Genomic DNA, 22963 nt, shown 5'->3' on the forward strand with positions numbered 1-22963 from the left:
TTTTCAAATTTGACAGATAGTATGGAGAGAAATCTCCCCGTATTATCTGTCAGAGGGGATGTGGTGGCTGCAGGAACAGGTTACATGTTTCACCCTAAAAAAACATTCATCTATAGCCATTTATCTACAGAATTATGACAAAGTGTCTTCTTTTTAACAGGATGTGGATTATTTTAATTTTAGAGAGCTTGCCTTTTAGGAGGTGGATTTTGTGGTGATTTAGTCTCCTTAAAAAAAAACAAATTTGAATAGAACCACAGGATGTATACCTTTTTGCAGTTATAAAGCAAAGGTTCATTTCCACAGGCCCTAAAGTACACTGAGAATGTAAATCAATGTCTAAATGCAGTTACAACTAACTCCAGTGATCCTATAAAGGTAGTGAAGCCCTTGGAACTAATACTTTGTCAGTGCTTTCTGCCAGAACCTGATGCCTAGAATACCATAAACCAGCCTGATCACCTGGCAATGTCTTCTTCCAAGTATGGAGCTTCCCAGTAGATGCGAGAATACAGGGGTCCTCACAGGACCCACCATGCATAGCTGCTTTGCAAATCATGAAGGGATAATAAGAAAAACCATGGATGGATGGCCGTTGGAACAATTTACATGGAAACATGTGGTCAGTTGACGATTTCCCCTCGTCTCTTGTAACAGTGGTAAAACGTTGGATTATTACTCGCTTTGTATCCTAGTTCCAACTCATGCCAGGATAGAAAGGGGGATTCAGTCTCCCCAGTTGCAGAACATATAAAAAGAAGACTTAACCTCCAATAAAAACATAACTTATGTCACAAGTATCACCAGTTAAAAAAAGGCTGTCTGTCTTGTCATTCTTGTAATTCACTAATGCAGTTTGCAAATGAAAAAAGCACTTATCTTTTATGTAAAGGCAGCAACATCATACAGACAAATTGTTACACAAACCCACAGAAAGTTGGGAAATCGCCATATATTTCAAATACATTCAAACAACATTTGTACAATATAAAACAGAAAACAAGACTACCATTACATCAAAAATCTTTTAAGTGCTTTCCTTGAGTGCTTTTCTTTCTTCAAATTGTCGATCCACTGTAAGTGACAGAGCTTGAAGGAATTTGTCAAGTGTAACTGTAGGAGACTTAAAAGAAATTAAGAGAAAATATCAAGATTTTTGTAAGGAACCAAAATATGAACGTTAACTCTCACACCACAGCTAATCATAAAATACAAGTATACTTTAAGCGGCTAGCCAGCAATGTCATGCATTCCCACACCCTGGTCCAATTAATATTTTTAAAATGCAGTACTGCTAAAAACCAAATCCAACAAAAATGTAATGTACAGATAATCTATGTGATTAAATATAATAAATTGTGTGCTGAAAAATACCGACTGAATACTACACATATACAATATTATTCAAATATTTACATCCACTAATCCCAATATATATTAAAAAAAAAATCTACATTCTCGTGCATGATCAAAAGTTCATGAAAAATGTGCTGCAAAGTTATAAACAGATCCACATCAAATCCTTCTTTAATACTCCACCACACCGTACTCAGTACTGTATGCTCTCAATTCTGTATTGAACCCATATATATTATAGGTCTATTCCAACCTTCCCCTTTAAAGGGGTTAACCGATGGTGTCCATGCTTCAAGTCTCAGGACCGCCAGTCTCCTCTAGTGATGGTTTTCACTTCATAGAGCAAAACAGCAGCAGTTTCCCCTTTCCCCTGCAGGGAAAGGCCTCCATTCTCCAACTACAATCCTCATCAGTGATTGTGGCTCAAAATAAAAATATTGCAATCATAGTGCTTTCTGTAAAAAATCTCTTTTTTAAAAAACAATTAAAATCCACTGATGTATAGGTTCACTAATCTGATGCACTGCAGGTACTGATGTGTATAGGGCTACATCAGAGGGTGGAACTGGTGACATCATTGCATAACCCAGGAAGTGGCCAGGCACCAGGGTACAGCGGTGCTGACCATGGAGTTTTACAGTCTTAAGGGGATTTGCATTTGGGCTTTAGCAGCACTGCACTATATAAATATTTGTTAAATTTTTTGTACTTCCCATAAAATCTTTTTTTAGGCTGCAGATGCTGAAATAAGCTACGTGGTCCACCCTAAAAACAGGTGGATTATGCAACATGTTCAGAAGGTGAACATATCCTTTCACAAAGGCTAAAAGAGTCAGCGTCAACCAAATATGAATTTGCCATTACTCAGGGGGAGGGAACCGAGAATCAAGACCAGGACAAGTAATTACTAGTAAGGGAAAACTTCTTCCAGAAAAATGATGGGCCTCAATTAGCAATGTAGAGGACAACAAATCAACAGAGTATTAAAGTACTATTAAAAAGTATCATAATTTGGGATTAAAAGTACCATTTCATTGTTTTGCAGATGACACCAAGCTATACAGTGGGGCAAAAAATTATTTAGTCAGCCACCAATTGTACAAGTTCTCCCACTTAAAGATGAGAGAGGCCTGTAATTGGCATCATAGGTAGACCTCAACTATGAGAGACAATGAGAAAAAAAATCCAGACAATCACATTGGCTGATTTGGAAAGAATTTATTTGCAAATTATGGTGGAAAATAAGTATTTGGTCAATATCAAAAGTTCATCTCAATACTTTGTTATATATCCTTTGTTGGCAATGACAGAGGTCAAACGTTTCCTGTAAGTCTTCACAAGGTTGGCACACACTGTTGCTGGTATGTTGGCCCATTCCTCCATGCAGATCTCCTCTAGAGAAGTGATATTTTGGGGCTGTCGCTGGGCAACACTGACTTTCAACTCCCTCCAAAGGTTTTCTATGGGGTTGCGAGCTGGAGACTGGCTAGGCCACTCCATGACCTTGAAATGCTTCTTACAAAGCCACTCCTTCATTGCCCGGGCGGTATGTTTGGCATCATTGTCATGTTGGAAGACCCAGCCACGTTTCATCTTCAATACCCTTGCTGATGGAAGGAGGTTTGCACTCAAAATCTCACAATACATGGCCCCATTCATTCTGTCCTTTAAATGGATCAGTCGTCCTGGTCCCTTTGCGGAGAAACAGCCCCAAAGCATGATGTTGCCACCCCCATGCTTCACAGTAGGTATTGGTGTTCTTTGGATGCAACTCGGCATTCTCTCTCCTTCAAACACGATGAGTTGTGTTTCTACCAAACAGTTCTATTTTGGTTTCATCTGACCATATGACATTCTCCCAATCCTCTTCTGGATCATCCAAATGCTCTCTAGCAAACTTCAGACGAGCCCGGACATGTACTGGCTTAAGCAGGGGGACACGTCTGGCACTGCAGGATCCCTGGCGGCGTAGTGTGTTACTGATGGTAGCCTTTGTTACGTTGGTCCCAGCTCTCTGCAGGTCATTCACTAGGTCCCCCCCCCCCCCCATGTGGTCCTGGGATTTTTGCTCACCGTTCTTGTGATCATTTTGACCCCACGGGGTGAGATCTTGCGTGGAGCCCCAGATCGAGGGAGATTATCAGTGGTCTTGTATGTCTTCCATTTTCTAATTATTGCTCCCACAGTTGATTTGTTCATACCATGCTGCTTGCCTATTGCAGATTCAGTCTTCCCAGCCTGGTGCAGGTCTACAATTTTGTTTCTGGTGTCCTTCGATAGCTCTTTAGTCTTCACCATAGTGGAGTTTGGAGTGTGACTGTTTGAGGTTGTGGACAGGTGTCTTTTATACTGATAACAAGTTCAAACAGGTGCCATTGATACAGGTACTGAGTGCAGGACAGAGGAGCCTCTTAAAGAAGAAGGTACAGGTCTGTGAGAGCCAGAAATCTTGCTTGTTTGTAGGTGACCAAATACTTATTTTCCACCATAATTTGCAAATAAATTCTTTCCAAATTAGCCAATGTGATTGTCTGGATTTTTTTTCACATTTTGTCTCTCATAGTTGAGGTCTACCTATGATGCCAATTACAGGCCTCTCTCATCTTTTTAAGTGGGAGAACTTGCACAATTGGTGGCTGACTAAATAATTTATTTGCCCCACTGTATAGTGGAATGTCACACTAATTGGATTACTATGTGGCAAATTGGGTTTAATGCACTTTGCTAACAAATCACATTGCACCAAGGGTGCCTAGGAGAGCACCCAACAGATTCCAGTGCACAAAGAAACACAATACAGGCCAGCCCCGCAACTTCTTCCCAGAGAATTCCGGGTACAGTTTCTAGGAAAAAAATGGAGGATCAGACAATCCGGATGCTGCAAAAATGAGCCCTAACTCTGCAGCAACTCAATATCTTGCTAGCAGAAACATTCGTGATAAAAACAGGCAGAAAACAATAAGTCATGTTTGCTTTTCTCACAGCAGAGAGAAGACATCCATTCTTCTAAAGACACAAAAATTAACATGCTGGAACGTTGCCATTGTGCAGTCTCCTGAAAACAGCTGCATAGTCCTATGTTCCTGTCGACTTCTACTGTGTGCAGAAATGTATGATTAGGATAAACTAATCCTCTACTAAAAACGAGAAAGATCCAGATTTGCACCAAACAGGCACCAGTTGCTTGATAACTTATTTCCACATTGTGCTTGCTACTTACTTGTATGAAAAGTGCATGTGCCAGAAAGGGTATTTTTCTCAGAACCCTGCCACTTAGACCTTCGCTTTTTCTGAAACAATATAAAAATAGTAAAAATATTTTGTGAAATGGTTTGTCAATTAACCTATGATATTTATCATCTGATCAAACTATAAACTATAACTAAAAACCTTTATAGAAAACCTAAGAGGGGATCCAAATACATAAAGTTACTGCAATTCTCACGTTTTCCATGAAAGACAAGCTTGGTTCCACCCTTCCACTGTCTGCCTGTTGCTACCCAAAACCAGTAGGGTGGTTTATGGGGAGGGGCCAAGCTTGACTTTTAATTATAAGTATTCAAACAAGTGACAGGTTAACGTGTTTTTCTAAATTTGTTTTTTTTAAATCAAAAAGCATGCGAGCATTTAAAATTATCCAGTCATACATGAGTACACAATCTAGGAGTCATAAGAGCCAACAGGAATTATCATTTATGATTAGACCCATTAAAATAAAGATCCAGCCATAATTTGAGTTCTATTGCCTACAGACTTTATCCAATCTGTCAGCACACAGCAAACATGAAGGTCAACTTCAAACTCTAAAATGCTCATCAGCCAGAAACCCAATATGCTCCTAAATTCCTGTTTGAGCTGATGTCAAGGTGCCTTCAACTAAAATCCCATCCAGCACTGTCTCACAACCTTGTTGTCTTAGTCATGTGATGTCATCCCACACAGGACATGCATAGATGTATAGCTGCCAGTTCTGTAGATTCTCGGTGTAGAGTATATACATTTTAGTGTTGAGGATTGGCACCAACACGTGAGTTTTTAGATGTGATTTTATTTTAATAATCTGTATTAAGCTATGGGACGCGCGTTTCCTCTCATTCCTATGTTGGGCTGATGACTGACTGGCGATCAGCATAACAAGCCAATTTCCCATTTACACGTAAGGGTCTAAGAATCTGGAGAGCTGCTTGAATGAGTGGGTGGACAAATCACAACGGAAACTGAGATCTGCAAGAAGGGGGGGGTTATTATTATTATACAGGATTTATATAGCGCCAACAGTTTTCACAGCGCTTTACTATTGAAAAACACATTCATTAAGAGTATAATATCGCTTTCACAGGAAAAGTGAGAGCACTTTTGGTAACTTCTATAATTGGAGTGATTATTAGCATAGCAAATTTACAGGTAAAGTTGATCCAGGGAATATCCGATTGCCTCTCGGGGGATCAGGAAGGAGTTTTTTCCCCTGCAGGAGCAAATTGGTTCATCCCTTACTGGTTTTTTTGCCTTCCTCTGGATCATCTGTGGATGTAGGATTATAACTTTTTTTTTGTATGATTGAACTGGATGGACCTTTGTCTTTTTTCAGTAAGACTAACTATGTAACTATGTAGCAAATGCTTCTGATATTGATATATGCTGCATAATTTAATAATGGGAGTTTCATTATTCATGATGAGGAGGTGGAGTCAGCTCCTTGCACAGATTGAAAGGGCTGCAAGGGCTGGGACAATGCTAATAATGGGGAATTTAACTACCCGGAAATTGACTGGAGTAATGGTACTGCAGGAAAAGTTAAAGGGCAAAAATGTTTAATTTTATTACAGGACAATTTTATGGTACAGTTCATAGAGGCCCCAACTAGGAACGGTGCTCTGCTGGACCTGGAAGTCTCAAAACATGCAGAGCTTATTATGAATGTCCATATAAAAGAACTTCTGGGTAGCAGTGACCATAACATGTTTCAAATATTACCACCTTCAATATTAGTGATCAATAGCGGCGCATTATGTATATATAACACATTAAATCTTAATTATCAATCCTAGTGCATAATTCCTTGTCTTCATTGTTGTCCCTACAATGCAAACATACTGTGCAAAAAAATAAAAAAAACTCTAAAAAAAAAGTAACAAAATATATGTGACATCAAATTATAGTGCCCTAATTATACACCATAAATAATAAGTCCCGTGAAAATTGAAAAAAAAAATAGATAATTAAACAAATCAAATAGAGTTTAATAAAAGACCACGTAGAGGAGTTCTTGCTGGTAAAAAATATTTAAGCAACAGACAGCATGGATTCATGAAAGACAGAAGTTGTCAAGCAAATCTGATTTCTTTTTATGAGGAGGTGAGCAAAACGTTGGACAGAGGGGTGGTGGTGGTGGACGTGGTATACTTGGATTTTGCAAAAGCGTTTGACACAGTTCCCCACACACGGCTAATGTGTAAGGTAAAGTCCACAGGCTTGGAAAAATCCACATGTAAATGGATAGAAAACTGGCTAAAAGATCGTATTCAAAGAGTAGTGGTTAATGATTCATACTCTGCATGGTCTAGGGTTGTCAGCGGTGTACCCCAAGGTTCAGTGTTGGACCCTTTTTAATATACAGTCAGGTCCATAAATATTGGGACATCAACACAATTCTAACATTTTTGGCTCTACACACCACCACAATGGATTTGAAATGAAACGAACAAGATGTGCTTTAACTGCAGACTGTCAGCTTTAATTTCAGGGTATTTACATCCAAATCAGGTGAACGGTGTAGGAGTTACAACAGTTTGCATATGTGCCTCCCACTTGTTAAGGGACCAAAAGTAATGGGACAGTTGGCTTCTCAGCTGTTCCTTGGCCAGATGTGTGTTATTCCCTCATTATCTCAATTACAATGAGCAGATATAAGGTCCAGAGTTCATTTCAAGTGTGCTATTTGCATTTGGAATCTGTTGCAGTCAACTCTCAAGATGAGATCCAAAGAGCTGTCACTATCAGTGAAGCCATCATTAGGCTGAAAAAACAAAACAAACCCATCAGAGAGATAGCAAAAACATTAGGCGTGGCCAAAACAACTGTTTGGAACATTCTTAAAAAGAAGGAACGCACCGGTGAGCTCAGCAACACCAAAAGACCTGGAAGACCACGGAAAACAACTGTGGTGGATGACCGAAGAATTCTTTCCCTGGTGAAGAAAACACCCTTCACAACAGTTGGCCAGATCAAGAACACTCTCCAGGAGGTAGGTGTATGTGTGTCAAAGTCAACAATCAAGAGAAGACTTCACCAGAGTGAATACAGAGGGTTCACCACAAGATGGAAACCATTGGTAAGCCTCAAAAACAGGAAGGCCAGATTAGAGTTTGCCAAACGACATGTAAAAAAGCCTTCACAGTTCTGGAACAACATCCTATGGACAGATGAGACCAAGATCAACTTGTACCAGAGTGATGGGAAGAGAAGAGTATGGAGAAGGAAAGGAACTGCTCATGATCCTAAGCATACCACCTCATCAGTGAAGCATGGTGGTGGTAGTGTCATGGCGTGAGCATGTATGGCTGCCAATGGAACTGGTTCTCTTGTATTTATTGATGTGACTGCTGACAGAAGCAGCAGGATGAATTCTGAAATAAATTAATCCAAAAAAAGAATCTTCCCTCTTTTATCAACTACCTATATGTGCAACCACAAAAATATCCCCATATGATTCTAAACGTGAACCAACAGAAAGTCATAAAGTCCGAAGTCCCAATAATCAAAACAAAATCATAAAGTCCAGTGTCTCAATAATCAAAATGATAGAACCAAAAAAATGTAAATCTTGCAGCGTTGATTGTGTTCAGTGAATTATGTGAAAAACCTCAAAGAAAAAGAAACTCACAATAGTGCATTACCATAATAAAATCAGAAAAAAAAAAAAAAAAATTATATATATATATAAGCTTACATGCACACACAAATGTGTATCATAAAGTTGTGCAACACTAAGTGATAGTGAAACACTTGTGAAAACCTTCCAAACAATTAATAAAATACTCGTGCTCAAAAAAACTCTGAAATCCTGAAGTGAAACACTCAGTGAAATAGCTATCCACACGTGACACTTCTAGTGAGTAAGGCAAATATACCCTTACCAACCGTAGAGAAAAATCACGCCTTTATAATATAATTAGTAGAAATCCTCCAAAAGAACTTTCTCCTCCTCTCCTCCTTCACTTATTGTCAGGGTGATGTTATAATGCCATCCACTTTCTGTCAGGAATGGACTGGCCAGCTATGGTGGGACTCACCTGCCTTTTGATCTGCAGTACCAGGGCTGGCCAGCGGGTGTTCCCAGCAATCAGAGACTCAACTTTGCAGCCAGCTAACACCTGTAACTGATGATGCTGGGGTATTTAAGGGATGGCCAGACCCACAGACTCTGCCTTGGTGTGTGTTTGTCCTGGGCCCTGTATCCTGTTTCTGTCCTGCATCCTGTTTCTGAACCGCTGCTGACTTCTCCTGCTCTGATCCCGGCTCGCTCCTGACCATCCCTCTGTCTGACCCTCTGTACCACGCTGCTTGCTACCTGTTCTGATCCCTGGCTTGTGACCCTGACCAATCTCCGCTTGCTCCCCCTGTACCTACCTGCCCTATTGATATTGACCCGGCCTGCCTGACGACGCTTGCTTGTATGTACTGTTATCTGTGGGTGGTTGGTTTGGTTTGGTTTGTTTGCACTGTATTATGTTTTAGTATTGCACTGCGTTTATGTTTGTATTGTTAGTGTTAATAAATTATATTGTTTATCACATATCTGAGGTCTGCGTTTCCCTGCGTCAGTCACACATCTCTGGTCACACCTGGGAGCCCTGACATTACACCAAGGCCAATCCTGACCAGAAGTGGCTGCACAGGGAAGCCATCTTGGTTTGTTGATGGGAAGGATGGATCTGGATGAGGTTGTGTATTTATATCTGCTAGTGTTTGATGACAGGGAGTATGCTTATCAGACTCTGAAGGAGTATCCCCGGGATGAACTGCTAGAATGTATACGGCTCGCTCATGTTCTAGTAGATCAGGGCACAGATTTCTCTATGGTGCAGCCATTGATTCAGGTTTGTGTTGAGTTGGTTTCATCTGGTTCCCCCGAATGCAGGGATGAATTTTTGCCACCATTTAGTGCAGACCAGGTAGAGTCCCTGGTGTGGTTATTAGAGGATGATGTGGGTTACTTTCTGGAGCGTTATTCCACATGTTCACCACAGACACTAAGAGATTGTATAAATGCAGTGCAGTCATTGACCAGACAGGCTTTGTGTAAGCTCAGCTTTGTTCAACCCATACTGCAGACATGGACAGACTTGTTGCACCCAGCCTCAGTCAGCTTACAAAAACCCAGTCCTGCTTCTAACTCTACTCCTGTATTCCCACCAGCTCCTCCAGTTACAGCCCAGTATACTTGGCTATCTACCGCATGTCAGTACCCTGTTCCCACTCGCTGCACCTATCCTGCCTTTAACCCTGTAAAAAAGCCCTCTGTAGCAACTGCTCCCTCTCCTGTTCCATCCTCCAGTTTTTCTCTGTCTCCAGCTGCTCCATTCGTTTGCAGACCTGCGTTTACTTGCAGTGCTCCAGTAGTTAAAACCAGAAAAAAGCGAAAATTCTTTCCAACCAATACCATCCTGCCAGTATCCAAACCGGTGAACCTGCCTTCCGTGACTCAGCCTGAAGCCTCTACTCGGCCTGAAGCCTCTACTCGGCCTGAAGCCTCTACTCGGCCGGATGCCTCTACTCGGCCGGATGCCTCTACTCGGCCGGATGCCTCTACTCGGCCGGATGCCTCTACTCGGCCGGATGCCTCTACTCGGCCGGATGCCTCTCCTCGGCCGGATGCCTCTCCTCGGCCGGATGCCTCTCTTCGGCCGGATGCCTCTCTTCAGCCGGATGCCTCTCCTCAGCCTGATGCCTCTCCTCAGCCTGATGCCTCTCCTCAGCCTGATGCCTCTCCTCAGCCTGATGCCTCTCCTCAGCCTGATGCCTCTCCTCAGCCTGATGCCTCTCCTCAGCCTGATGCCTCTCCTCAGCCTGATGCCTCTCCTCAGCCTGATGCCTCTCCTCAGCCTGATGCCTCTCCTCAGCCTGATGCCTCTCCTCAGCCTGATGCCTCTCCTCAGCCTGATGCCTCTCCTCAGCCTGATGCCTCTCCTCAGCCTGATGCCTCTCCTCAGCCTGATGCCTCTCCTCAGCCTGATGCCTCTCCTCAGCCTGATGCCTCTCCTCAGCCTGATGCCTCTCCTCAGCCTGATGCCTCTCCTCAGCCTGATGCCTCTCCTCAGCCTGAAGCCTCTCCTCAGCCTGAAGCCTCTCCTCAGCCTGATGCCTCTCCTCAGCCTGATGCCTCTCCTCAGCCTGATGCCTCTCCTCAGCCTGATGCCTCTCCTCAGCCTGAAGCCTCTCCTCAGCCTGAAGCCTCTCCTCAGCCTGATGCCTGCATTCAGCCTGATGCCGCTACTCAGCATGATGAACTGATCCAGCCCGACGATCCTATTAGGCCAGTTGACTCGATGCCCGCTGTTGATCCAGATGATCCGGTACCTGATCCAGTGCCCGCTGTCGTGCCAATTGACTCAGAGCCCGCTGTCATACCTGGTGACCCGGTGCCCACTGCCTTGCCAGATGACGCGGTGCCCGCTGGCAAGCCAAATGACCTGATGCCTGGTGACCCAGTGCCCGCTGTCATACCTGGTGACCCGATGCCCGCTGTCGAGCCAGACAATCCGATACCTGATGACCCGGTGCCCACTGTCGTGCCTGTTGACTCGGAGCCCACTGTCTTGCCAGGCGACTCGGTGCCCGCAGTCTTGCCAGACGACTCGGTGCCCGCAGTCTTGCCAGACGACTCGGTGCCCGCAGTCTTGCCAGACGACTCGGTGCCCGCAGTCTTGCCAGACGACTCGGTGCCCGCTGTTCCGCCAGTTGACTCGATGCCCGCTGTTCCGCCAGATGACTCGGTGCCCGCAGTCTTGCCAGACGACTCGGTGCCCGCAGTCTTGCCAGACGACTCGGTGCCCGCAGTCTTGCCAGACAACTCGGTGCCCGCAGTCTTGCCAGACGACTCGTGCCCGCAGTCTTGCCAGACGACTCGTGCCCGCAGTCTTGCCAGACGACTCGGTGCCCGCAGTTCCGCCAGTTGACTCGGTGCCCGCAGTCTTGCCAGACGACTCGGTGCCCACTGTCGTGCCTGGTGACTCTGTGCCCGCCGCTTCGTCTGGGGGCCCGAGACCTGTTGCTCCGCCTGAGGGCCCGAGACCTGTAGCTCCGCCTGGGGGTCCGGCGCCCGCCGCTCCGCATGGGGGTCCGGCGCCCGCCACTCCGCCTGGGGGCCCGATGCCTGTCGCCCCGCCTGGGGGCCCGATGCCTGTCGCCCCGCCTGGGGGCCCGATGCCTGTCGCCCCGCCTGGGGGCCCGATGCCTGTCGCCCCGCCTGGGGGCCCGATGCCTGTCGCCCCGCCTGGGGGCCCGATGCCTGTCGCCCCGCCTGGGGGTCCGATGCCTGTCGCTCCGCCTGGGGGCCCCAGACCTGTCCCCCCGCCTGGGGGTCCGATGCCTGTCCCCCCGCCTGGGGGTCCGATGCCTGTCCCCCCGCCTGGGGGTCCGATGCCTGTCCCCCCGCCTGGGGGTCCGATGCCTGTCCCCCCGCCTGGGGGTCCGATGCCAGTCGCTCCGCCTGGGGGTCCGGCGCCCGCCGCTCCGCCCGGGGGCCCGAGGCCTGTCGCCCCGCCCGGGGGCCCGGTGCCTGTCGCCCCGCCCGGGGGCCCGGTGCCTGTCGCCCCGCCCGGGGGCCCGGTGCCTGTCGCTCCGCCTGGTGGCCCGCTGCCTGCTGCTTCGCCTGGTAGCCCGATGTGCCTCTGCCCGGAGTCCTGCCCGATGTGCCTCTGCCCGGAGTCCTGCCCGATGTGCCTCTGCCCGGAGTCCTGCCCGATGTGCCTCTGCCCGGAGTCCTGCCCGATGTGCCTCTGCCCGGAGTCCAGCCCGATGTGCCTCTGCCCGGAGTCCTGCCCGATGTGCCTCTGCCCGGAGTCCTGCCCGATGTGCCTCTGCCCGGAGTCCTGCCCGATGTGCCTCTGCCCGGAGTCCTGCCCGATGTGCCTCTGCCCGGAGTCCAGCCCGATGTGCCTCTGCCCGGAGTCCAGCCCGATGTACCTCTGCCCGATGTGCCTCTGCCCGGAGTCCAGCCCGATGTGCCTCTGCCCGGAGTCCAGCCCGGTGTGCCTCTGCCCGGAGTCCAGCCCGGTGTGCCCCTGCCCGGAGTCCAGCCCGATGTGCCTCTGCCCGGTGTACCGCTGCCCGGAGTCCTGCCCGGTGTGCCAGTCTTTGATATCCCGCCAGTTACCAGACCCGGGCGGTGGAACATTTTTCCCAGCTAGGACTGTTTGGAGCGTCCTGAGGCCGCTCCTTGAGGGGGGGGTACTGTCAGGAATGGACTGGCCAGCTATGGTGGGACTCACCTGCCTTTTGATCTGCAGTACCAGGGCTGGCCAGCGGGTGTTCCCAGCAATCAGAGACTCAACTTTGCAGCCAGCTAACACCTGTAACTGATTATGCTGGGGTATTTAAGGGATGGCCAGACCCACAGACTCTGCCTTGGTGTGTGTTTGTCCTGGGCCCTGTATCCTGTTTCTGTCCTGTATCCTGTTTCTGTCCTGCATCCTGTTTCTGAACCGCTGCTGACTTCTCCTGCTCTGATCCCGGCTCGCTCCTGACCATCCCTCTGTCTGACCCTCTGTACCACGCTGCTTGCTACCTGTTCTGATCCCTGGCTTGTGACCCTGACCAATCTCCGCTTGCTCCCCCTGTACCTACCTGCCCTATTAATATTGACCCAGCCTGCCTGACGACGCTTGCTTGTATGTACTGTTATCTGTGGGTGGTTTGGTTTGGTTTGTTTGCACTGTATTATGTTTTAGTATTGCACTGCGTTTATGTTTGTATTGTTAGTGTTAATAAATTATATTGTTTATAACATATCTGAGGTCTGCGTTTCCCTGCGTCAGTCACACATCTCTGGTCACACCTGGGAGCCCTGACACTTTCCCAGGTCTATGATCATGGTTTTACCAGGCTCCAGTATAATAAAAATTAGCCATGATATACCTCCATGTATTCAAAGTAACATTTTATTAAGTCTTCTTACATAAAAGTATGCGATTGAGAAAAAAACCCCACTTAATGGGGATTACCAGGCAGTTCTCCCAGTTTTCCAGGCAGTTCATACACAGGTATCCAGCGATTCCCCAACAAAGATGGCCGCTGTAACACTTCCGGTTCCTGTTTCTTGCGTATGACGTCACTTCCCCTCTGACGCGTTTCGTCACTTCCGGGACTTAATCATAAGAGAGAGAGACGTCCTGACACCTTCACTTTCTGAGCCTCGTTAATGCTCTGCTGGTAACTTCTGATATAGAACCAATTCTTCACATCGAAGAATGTGAGTTGTTCGATGTGAAGAATTGGTTCTATATCGGAAGTTACCAGCAGAGCATTAACGAGGCTCAGAAAGTGAAGGTGTCAGGACGTCTCTCTCTCTTATGATTAAGTCCCGGAAGTGACGAAACGCGTCAGAGGGGAAGTGACGTCATACGCAAGAAACAGGAACCGGAAGTGTTACAGCGGCCATCTTTGTTGGGGAATCGCTGGATACCTGTGTATGAACTGCCTGGAAAACTGGGAGAACTGCCTGGTAATCCCCATTAAGTGGGGTTTTTTTCTCAATCGCATACTTTTATGTAAGAAGACTTAATAAAATGTTACTTTGAATACATGGAGGTATATCATGGCTAATTTTTATTATACTGGAGCCTGGTAAAACCATGATCATAGACCTGGGAAAGTGGATGGCATTATAACATCACCCTGACAATAAGTGAAGGAGGAGAGGAGGAGAAAGTTCTTTTGGAGGATTTCTACTAATTATATTATAAAGGCGTGATTTTTCTCTACGGTTGGTAAGGGTATATTTGCCTTACTCACTAGAAGTGTCACGTGTGGATAGCTATTTCACTGAGTGTTTCACTTCAGGATTTCAGAGTTTTTTTGAGCACGAGTATTTTATTAATTGTTTGGAAGGTTTTCACAAGTGTTTCACTATCACTTAGTGTTGCACAACTTTATGATACACATTTGTGTGTGCATGTAAGCTTATATATATATAAATTTTTTTTTTTTTTCTGATTTTATTATGGTAATGCACTATTGTGAGTTTCTTTTTCTTTGAGGTTTTTCACATAATTCACTGAACACAATCAACGCTGCAAGATTTACATTTTTTTGGTTCTATCATTTTGATTATTGAGACACTGGACTTTATGATTTTGTTTTGATTATTGGGACTTCGGACTTTATGACTTTCTGTTGGTTCACGTTTAGAATCATATGGGGATATTTTTGTGGTTGCACATATAGGTAGTTGATAAAAGAGGGAAGATTCTTTTTTTGGATTAATTTATTTGATTATTAACTTTCAAGGGTTGAAAGTTTTTTTCCAATTTGGAATTAGTGTAGGTTTGAAGGGTTTTAATCTGATATCACATTCACATTGTATTTATAAGGATGAATTCTGAAGTGTTTCGGGAATATTATCGGCTCATATTCAGCCAAATGCTTCACAACTCATTGGACGCTTCACAGTGCAGATGGACAATGACCCAAAGCATACTGCAAAAGCAACCAAAGAGTTTTTTAAGGGAAAGAAGTGGAATGTTATGCAATGGCCAAGTCAATCACCTGACCTGAATCCGATTGAGCATTTCACTTGCTGAAGACAAAACTGAAGGGAAAATGCCGCAAGAACAAGCAGGAGCTGAAGACAGTTGCAGTAGAGGCCTGGCAGAGCATCACCAGGGATGAAACCCAGCGTCTGGTGATGTCTATGCGTTCCAGACTTCAGGCTGTAATTGACTGCAAAGGATTTGCAACCAAGTATTAAACAGTGAAAGTTTGATTTATGATTATTATTCTGTCCCATTACTTTTGGTCCCTTAACAAGTGTGAGGCACATATGCAAACTGTTATAATTCCTATACCGTTCACCTGATTTGTATGTAAATACCCTCAAATTAAAGCTGACAGTCTGCAGTTAATGCACATCTTGTTTGTTTCATTTCAAATCCATTGTGGTGGTATATAGAGCCAAAAATGTTAGAATTGTGTCGATGTCCCAATATTTATGGACCTGACTGTATTTATAAACGATATAGGGTCTGGGATTTCAGTCTTTGCAGATGACACCAAGCTGTGCAGTGGAATAACGTCCTTACAGGATGTCTTCAACTTACAAGCCGACCTCAATGCACTGTTTAATTGGGCAACTATGTGGTAAATGAGGTTTAATGTTGGTAAATGTAAGGTTATGCACTTGGGGGCTAAGAATATGCATGCATCATACATACTAGGGGGGTACAACTGGGGGAATCAATGGTGGAGAAGGATCCGGGGGTTCTGGTAGATCAGAAGCTTATTAATGGCATGCAATGCCAAGCTGCGGTTTCTAAAGTGAGCAAAATCCTGTCTTGTATTAAAAGAGGTATAGACTCCAGAGAGAGAGATATCATATTACCCCAATACAAATCATTAGTAATACCTCATCTGGAATATGCAGTTCAGTTTTGGGCACCAATTCTGGAGAACTGGAGAAAGTACAGAGGAGGTCAACCAAACTGATAAGAGGCATGGAGGAGCTCAGCTATGAGGAAAGATTAGAGGAACTGAATTTATTATCTCTTGAGAAGAGGAGATTAAGGGGCGATATGATCAACATGTATAAATACATCAGTGGTTCATATAGTGAACTCGGTGTAGAGCTATTCACCCTGAGGTCATCACAGAGGACAAGGGGGCACTCTTTACGTCTGGAGGAAAAGAAATTTAATCTCCAAAGACGGAAAGGTTTCTTCACAGTGAGAGCTGTGAAAACGTGGAATCGACTCCCTCAAGAGTTGGTTGTGGCCAGCTCAGTGGATTGCTTTACAAAAGGCCTGGATTATTTCTTGTATACACAGAATATAACTGGATACTAACATTTATAGGCAAAGTTGATCCAGGATATATCCGATTGCCTCTCGGGGGATCAGGAAGGAATTATTTCCCTGCAGGAGCAAATTGTATCATGCTTTGCTGGGTTTTTTGCCTTCCACTGGATCAACTGTGGGTTTGGAGTTATAACTTTTTTTTTTTTTTTTTAATGGTTGAACTGGATGGACTTTTGTCTTTTTTCAGCCAGACTAACTATGTAGCTATATTGCACTAAGATATGTTCCATATTTAGTAAAGGTGAGTTTCATATGTTGCACATAATACACCTATTTATTTTTGGGGAAGTGCTGTATGTAATACAGAATTCATAGATCACTTAAGTGGTAGTAAACCACATGTATAAAAAAAAAATATCCCCAGCAAGGTAGAGTCTTAATGTGCTAGTATGCATCGCAAACTAGCATATTATAAAGGACTTACCTTAAAGTGAAGCCCTGCAGCAGCACACTGTCACCGCTGCAAAGGCTTTCATCTTCACCCGGTCTTCCGGGTTTCGCGAGCTCCAGCGCCTGTCTGACCATGGCACAGTACTCTGAAGGAACGGCACGAGCATGCGGTTCCTTAAAAGCACAAAAAAGTTAAAATAAAGGGTTTACTATCCCTTTCATTATAAGCTGGTACCTTCCTTCAGGTGATTAGACACTGGGAATCCTCGCTATAACCTTACCCACTGTGAGTCCTCACAGAGTTTTGCAAGAGGCGATGCAGAGTAAGCCAAGGATAGAAGGGAGGGTGGACAATGTCCTGTAACAGGAGTGTACCAACAGGCCCACTAATAAGGATCAACAGACCCAAAAAAAGAGTGCAGCTGCAAGAACCTGGCATCCGAAGGTCACATCCATAGAAGACTGGACATCCACCTTGTAGAACCTTACAAAAGGTATGAACAGAGGACCAGGTGGCGGCCTTACAATGCTGTGCAACAGAGGCTTGGTGCTAGAATGCCCAGGAAACACCCATCGACCTGGTGGAGTGAGCATGTAATAGCAGAGGACAAGTTTTGTCTTTTCGAGTGTAAGCTCAGGCAATAAGTTGTTTTATCCATCTAGTGATGGTGGACTTCAAAGCAATCTGTTCCTTGTAAGGTCCTGAGGGTAGACCAAATAGGGAGTCCATCGTCCCCGATAGAAGCTGTTTGCTTTCAGGTAGACTGATGGCTCTGGCTACATCCAGGCAGTGAAGAGCAATTTCCTTTGGGTTCTTTGGAGCAAGATGGCACGACTAAGACTTCATTAATTGCTTGCCAACTGCCCTAGAGAAGAAATACTGCTACAGGGCAGCAGTGGTGTGCAAAATCACGTATATATACACACGTGATTTTGAATTTCCGGGTAGGGGGCACACGCGCTCTACCTGCGCTGCCATTCTCGGCTGTCAATCACCAGGCCCTGGCCAGTAATTAGTTGCCGGCGCCCGGTGATTTCCCAGGACCTCTGACAGAGGGGAGAACTGTTTTGTTTACTAACAGTTCTACTTTCTGTCAGCTCGGGCACACTGCTGTGGATGGCTGTGCACAGCACAGCCATCCACAGCAGTGTGATTACAGTGAATCACACACACACTGCACCTTAGTAAAACACTCCCAGCACACAATTAACCCTTTGATCACCCCTCACGTTAACCCCTTCCTGCCCAGTGCTAATAGTACAGTGTCAGTGCTTTTTTTTTTTTAGCACTGATCACTGTATTGGTGTCACTGGGGATGTCAGTGACACCAAGTCAGTTCCCCCGTGTCAGAATGTCCACCACAGTCCCACTATAAGTTGCTGATCACCGCCATTACTAGTAAAAATTAAAAAAAAAAAATCCCAGTAAATATACCACCATTTGTAAATGCTATAAAACTTTCATGCAAACCAAATAACTTAGGAAGAAATAATGGTCTTGGATGTAAGACTACTTGTCTTTGTGAAGAATGAGGAATGCCTCCTTAAAAAGAGTCACTAACTCTAAGAGACATGTTTGACAGCTGTGATAACTGTAGCACTACCCCTGAAGGAGCTGCTTGGTAATTTGGGCTCTTTGTTCTGCTCCTTGACTTTAAGAACAACCTCAGTCCCTCTGACAAACCTGGTTAAATGAAAGTCACTGCAAGAACTTATAAGAACACAAGCATAGATACAGTATCTTTAACATGGCTGTGAGTTAGTAGCAGGAAATGGACACAAGATAATTTAGTTGTGAATTACCTCAACGTATTGTTATAGGTCAGAGTAAATGGTGGATGAGCATAAATGAACACACAGAAGGTAAGTTCAGACACAGTCCGCTAGACAATATAATCACTATGCCAACTTAGAAGAGAGTCCTATACAGCTATATTGGGATTAACTCATGAATCAGCAAAGTCAGCTATAAATATATATAAGCACTAACTGCAATGTGGATAATATCACTATAACTAGTCTAGAGTGCACTCTAGGAGAATGGCTAGGATATGGTGCAATGTTTCTGAGAGGTACCTCTAGGTATAAGCAATAGTTGAAAGTGTCTGTGTAGCAGCTGTAAAGGGACAGTCTTTAGCCCTGACTCTTTAGCCAGCTAGCATTGGGGCCCAATTTACTGTTGGTGCACATGAGACGAGTCCCAGTCAAGCCTACATGCAGCAATGAGACTATAAGATGCCTGTATGGTCAGTTTCTAAAGGGTGCAGTTTCTTTAGCAGCAGACAGTAAATCCCAAGAGCAATAGCTCAACATCGGGTCATATACAGTGACTAGTCCACTCTCTGCTCTGCACCCAGGTGACTCCTGAACTCAGCACTCCTGATCCCACTTTGGCTGCCAATATGGGGCAGTGATGGTGCATCCTGGACAGTGATGTGCACTCTCCGGGGTCCCTCATGGCAGGAAACAGCTGTGCCTTATACAGCCTGAGAAAATGCAGCGCTTTCCCCTCCCTTCTGGCAATCTCCCTTTGGGAAATGCAGTTCAAGAGTCACCAGAAGTCTACAGTATGGTTCCCTTCCTGAACTTCATTTCACACATTCCACTGTGGCCATCGCAGAGCACCATGACTTCCTGGCTCCCCCTGCTGGCATGAAGCAGACCGTGAGATGAATCAGCACATCAATTCAGTGACAGTGTAAAGAGCCGCTGCAAACGGTCATAACTTGTTTATCATAGCCAAGTACCTAGCTCCACAACTAAGAAGGCCACTTTGCAGGAGAGATTATCTAAGTGGATTTTCCTGATAGGTTCACTGGGTGGTTTCTGTAGAGTAGATGAGAACCAGATTTCATTTCCTAAGAAAGTACTAAGTGCTGTAAGGGAGAAATGATCAAATATACATCTTGAATAAAAGTTTTAACAAGGGGGATCAAGGTCAGAGATGTTTGAAAAAACACACAAGGCCAAAATATGTCCTTTTCAGAGTGCTTACAGCCAAGTTCTGGTAAAGTATTGATTGTAGGAAGGCCAGAATGCGGGAGTAATTTCTAGGACGAAAGTACCTGTGTTCACATCAGGCAAATAAGAATCTCAATAGTATTTCTTTCTGGAAGTGGTTTTTCTTGTGTTTAGAAAAAAAAGCCAGTGACTGAGAAACAGGATGTAATAAAGGGTCCTGGAGCAGGTCTGGCCTGTTGGGAAGGGGGCATGGGTTGTTACTTAGTAGTCTGAGTATGTCTGTGTACCTGGTTCTTTTGGGCCACTTTGGTGCAATGAGAATAACCAGTTTCTTTTCTTGCTCTGTTTCGGAGCTGATGAAGTATGGTTTGCACTGGAGAGAAGGCATACATTTAGATTAAACTGAGACCAAGGAATTATCAATGTATCAGATGCCAATGGTAGAGGATCCTTGGTTCTGGCTACAAACAGTGGTAACTTGTTCTTTTGAATGTGGAGACCAGGCTATCAGCACCAATATCTGACAAATCATGTTGAAGATGTCAGGCTGAAGGGCCCATTCCCCTTGGTCTAGGCAGTGGTGGCTGAGGTAATCCGCCTTCCACTTGTCTATCCCCAGGATGCGGACAGCAGAGATCGCTGGGCAGTGTTTCTTGATCCATGAGACAATCTATCTTGTTTCCTTCATGGCTGCATGACTTCTGCTGCCCCCTTGGTGCTTAAAGTAGGCCACAGACGTGGCATTCTCTGTTTGCACCCTATTTGAGTGTCCTTGTAGAAGGGGTATCCAGTGGTGAGGAGCCATCCTTATTGCTCTGAGCTCCAGGATGTTGATAAGAAGAATGGCATCCACTGATGACCATGTTCCCTGAACTGAGAACTATTGAAACACTACTCCCTAGCCAGTCATTATCACTTTCCAGTGATATAGAAGCTAGGAAAATCCTTTCTTGGCCGAACAGGGGCATGGGTAGGTTGAGAGAAGAAGCATGCTTGTTCCATGCAAACAAAATGTTGTGTTGGAGAGGTCTCAAAAGAAATTGGGCAAATAGAACAGCCTCGAGAGAGACCACCATGAGACCCAGAACTCTCATCGAGAATATCACAGAGGGGCATCATTTGGTTTCAAGTCCTGAGCATGAGTTCTGATAGATAGCAGATTATTCTCTGGAAGGAAAACTTTTGCTTGGGATGTGTCAGAATCAGACCTAAGTGTTCCAGGCAAAGAGATGGTTGGAGCGTGTATTTTTGGAAGTTGCTAAAAAATCTCATGCTCCCCCACCTATATCAATCAATCAGCAGTGGTGTTCAAAGTTTTAAGTAAATAAATTGCACTTTGCTAAATTAACCTTATATACTAATTATTATTATACAGTATTTATATAGTGCCAAAGGGTATGCTCAGCGCTGTACAATAGCGAGGGGGACAGAACATGAGACAAGACAGAAACAATACAATACACGAGGGGTTCGAGGGCCCTGCTCTTTCGAGCTTACAATCTAGGAGGGAGGGGAAAGTAGTACAGGAGAAAATGGCTGTGGGGGATGGAGTGGTGGGAGGAGTGGATGAGGTCAGTTGTTAGGTGAGGGTGGGGTAGGTTTCCCTGAAGAGGTGGGTTTTCAGGGTGCTCCTGAAGGCGAGAAGGGTAGGTGACAGTCTGATGGATTGGGGTAGGGAGTTCCAGAGGATGGGGGAAGTCCTGGAGAAATCCTGCAATCGGGCGTGTGAGGAGGAGATCAGGGAGCTAGAGAGTAGGAGGTCCTAGAGAATGGCAAAGCGTGCATTCTCTATGCAGATTGCCATACATTCGGAAAGACACAGATGTGAATGGAGCCTCATTGTTCTGTGTAAATGCACCAATTTCACTTTCAGGTCCCATTCACACCTAGAGTAGAGTATGTTTTTTAGCTCGTCTTTCCAGCGACACACATAGGGCAGCCTGTTGATTGCAATGGGTTGTGCTACATGTGGCAAAGTAGCCCAAGGGACATTTTAGCGTGATGCGTGTTGCACATTTTTTACTGTATGTTTTGCTGCATTTGTCATGTTTTTTCATGTGGCAAAACGGGTGCTTGTTTCTGTGTTTGGTGTGCCATTAACAATTAATTACACTGAAAGCGCAACTAGGTAATTTTAGGTGTAAAAAGGTGGTCATACAATATACAATCTGATTATACAATCTCTGTATGGTCTTCTTTAGATTTACCAAAACTATATAATAGGAGGACACAGAATCTATCCAATCACTCGGCCTGAGCCCATCTGTAGAGATGCTGGGGTAGCCAGGCAAATGCATGTGGGGAGAGATCCTGGGGATGCTGTGAAAAATATTTGATGGGTGAGGGGTGTGTACTAATGAGGTCATTAAAGGATGTGTGTGCTAATGAGATCAGCTGGTAATATGCTACCAGTGTCCTATTGGCTCCTCTTTTCTCTGTCTATATTCCAAGTATTGAAAAAGCTTTCTAAAAAAATTACCAAAGGCTAAGGTAAGGTCTTGCTCTCCAGATCAAAGAGAGCTTGCATATTTTTGCAACTGAGGTACATGAATGGTATATTGATGCATAGGGGGAGCTGGATTTTATTAAAAAAAAAAAGTGAACTAAGCCTTTAAAGCATTCTGCAGATCTGACAGTTCCTGGGCAGATTTTGGTTGCTTTGAAAGGAAGTGGAGGAGGCAGAGTTTTGAACTCTATATTGTAGCCCTTTGAAACCACCGACCTGAGGCCTGAGACATCTGTGACCCAGAGATAAGCCAACAATAAGAGACTCCACCAACTCTTAGAAGTGAAGATGCCCCTTCACTGGGAAGAAAGATCTGGTGAAGACGTGGTGGACTTTGTGGGGCCAAGTCTTACACAGAAAGGAAGGGCTAAACTTAGGCTTACAAGACGAAGTCTTGTAGAACATGCAGGTGCTCTGTACTTTAAGGAGGTAGAGTCTCCTGAGGAAGATCTGTGAACATTCCACTGTGAAAGAAGAAACTTTTCTCCTGTGACATCTTTGATGAATTTGTCAAGTACCTCACCAAAGAGTTGGACATTTCTGCAGAGTTTGTGAACAAAAGGAACATTTTTACTTGGTACATCAAGATGTTAGGTCGTAGACAGCAGATTTTACTACTGGAACAGATTTTATAGTGAACTGTTTTTCCACTGGAGAGAGTCCTGCAGAGGGGTAAAAA

The 22963-nt window shown here is 44.9% G+C and overlaps 1 protein-coding gene across 1 annotated transcript in view; it reads right to left on the bottom strand.

The window, feature by feature from the left end:
* Positions 1-937: 937 nt before the first annotated feature.
* TRIP13 (thyroid hormone receptor interactor 13) overlaps positions 938-22963 on the bottom strand; it is a 93246-nt gene continuing 71220 nt past the window's right edge. The window contains exons 13-14 of the mRNA XM_089669466.1: positions 4577-4646; positions 938-1123 (exon numbers count right to left, since the gene is read on the bottom strand). Coding sequence (XP_089525592.1) covers positions 1028-1123; positions 4577-4646 — 166 coding nt within the window. The 3' untranslated portion in view covers positions 938-1027. The remainder of the gene's footprint in view (positions 1124-4576; positions 4647-22963) is intronic.

Source organism: Staurois parvus, unplaced genomic scaffold, assembly GCF_062004578.1.
Source record: "Staurois parvus isolate SC_StPar_1 unplaced genomic scaffold, SC_StPar_1.0 ptg000077l, whole genome shotgun sequence".
NCBI lineage: Eukaryota > Metazoa > Chordata > Amphibia > Anura > Ranidae > Staurois > Staurois parvus.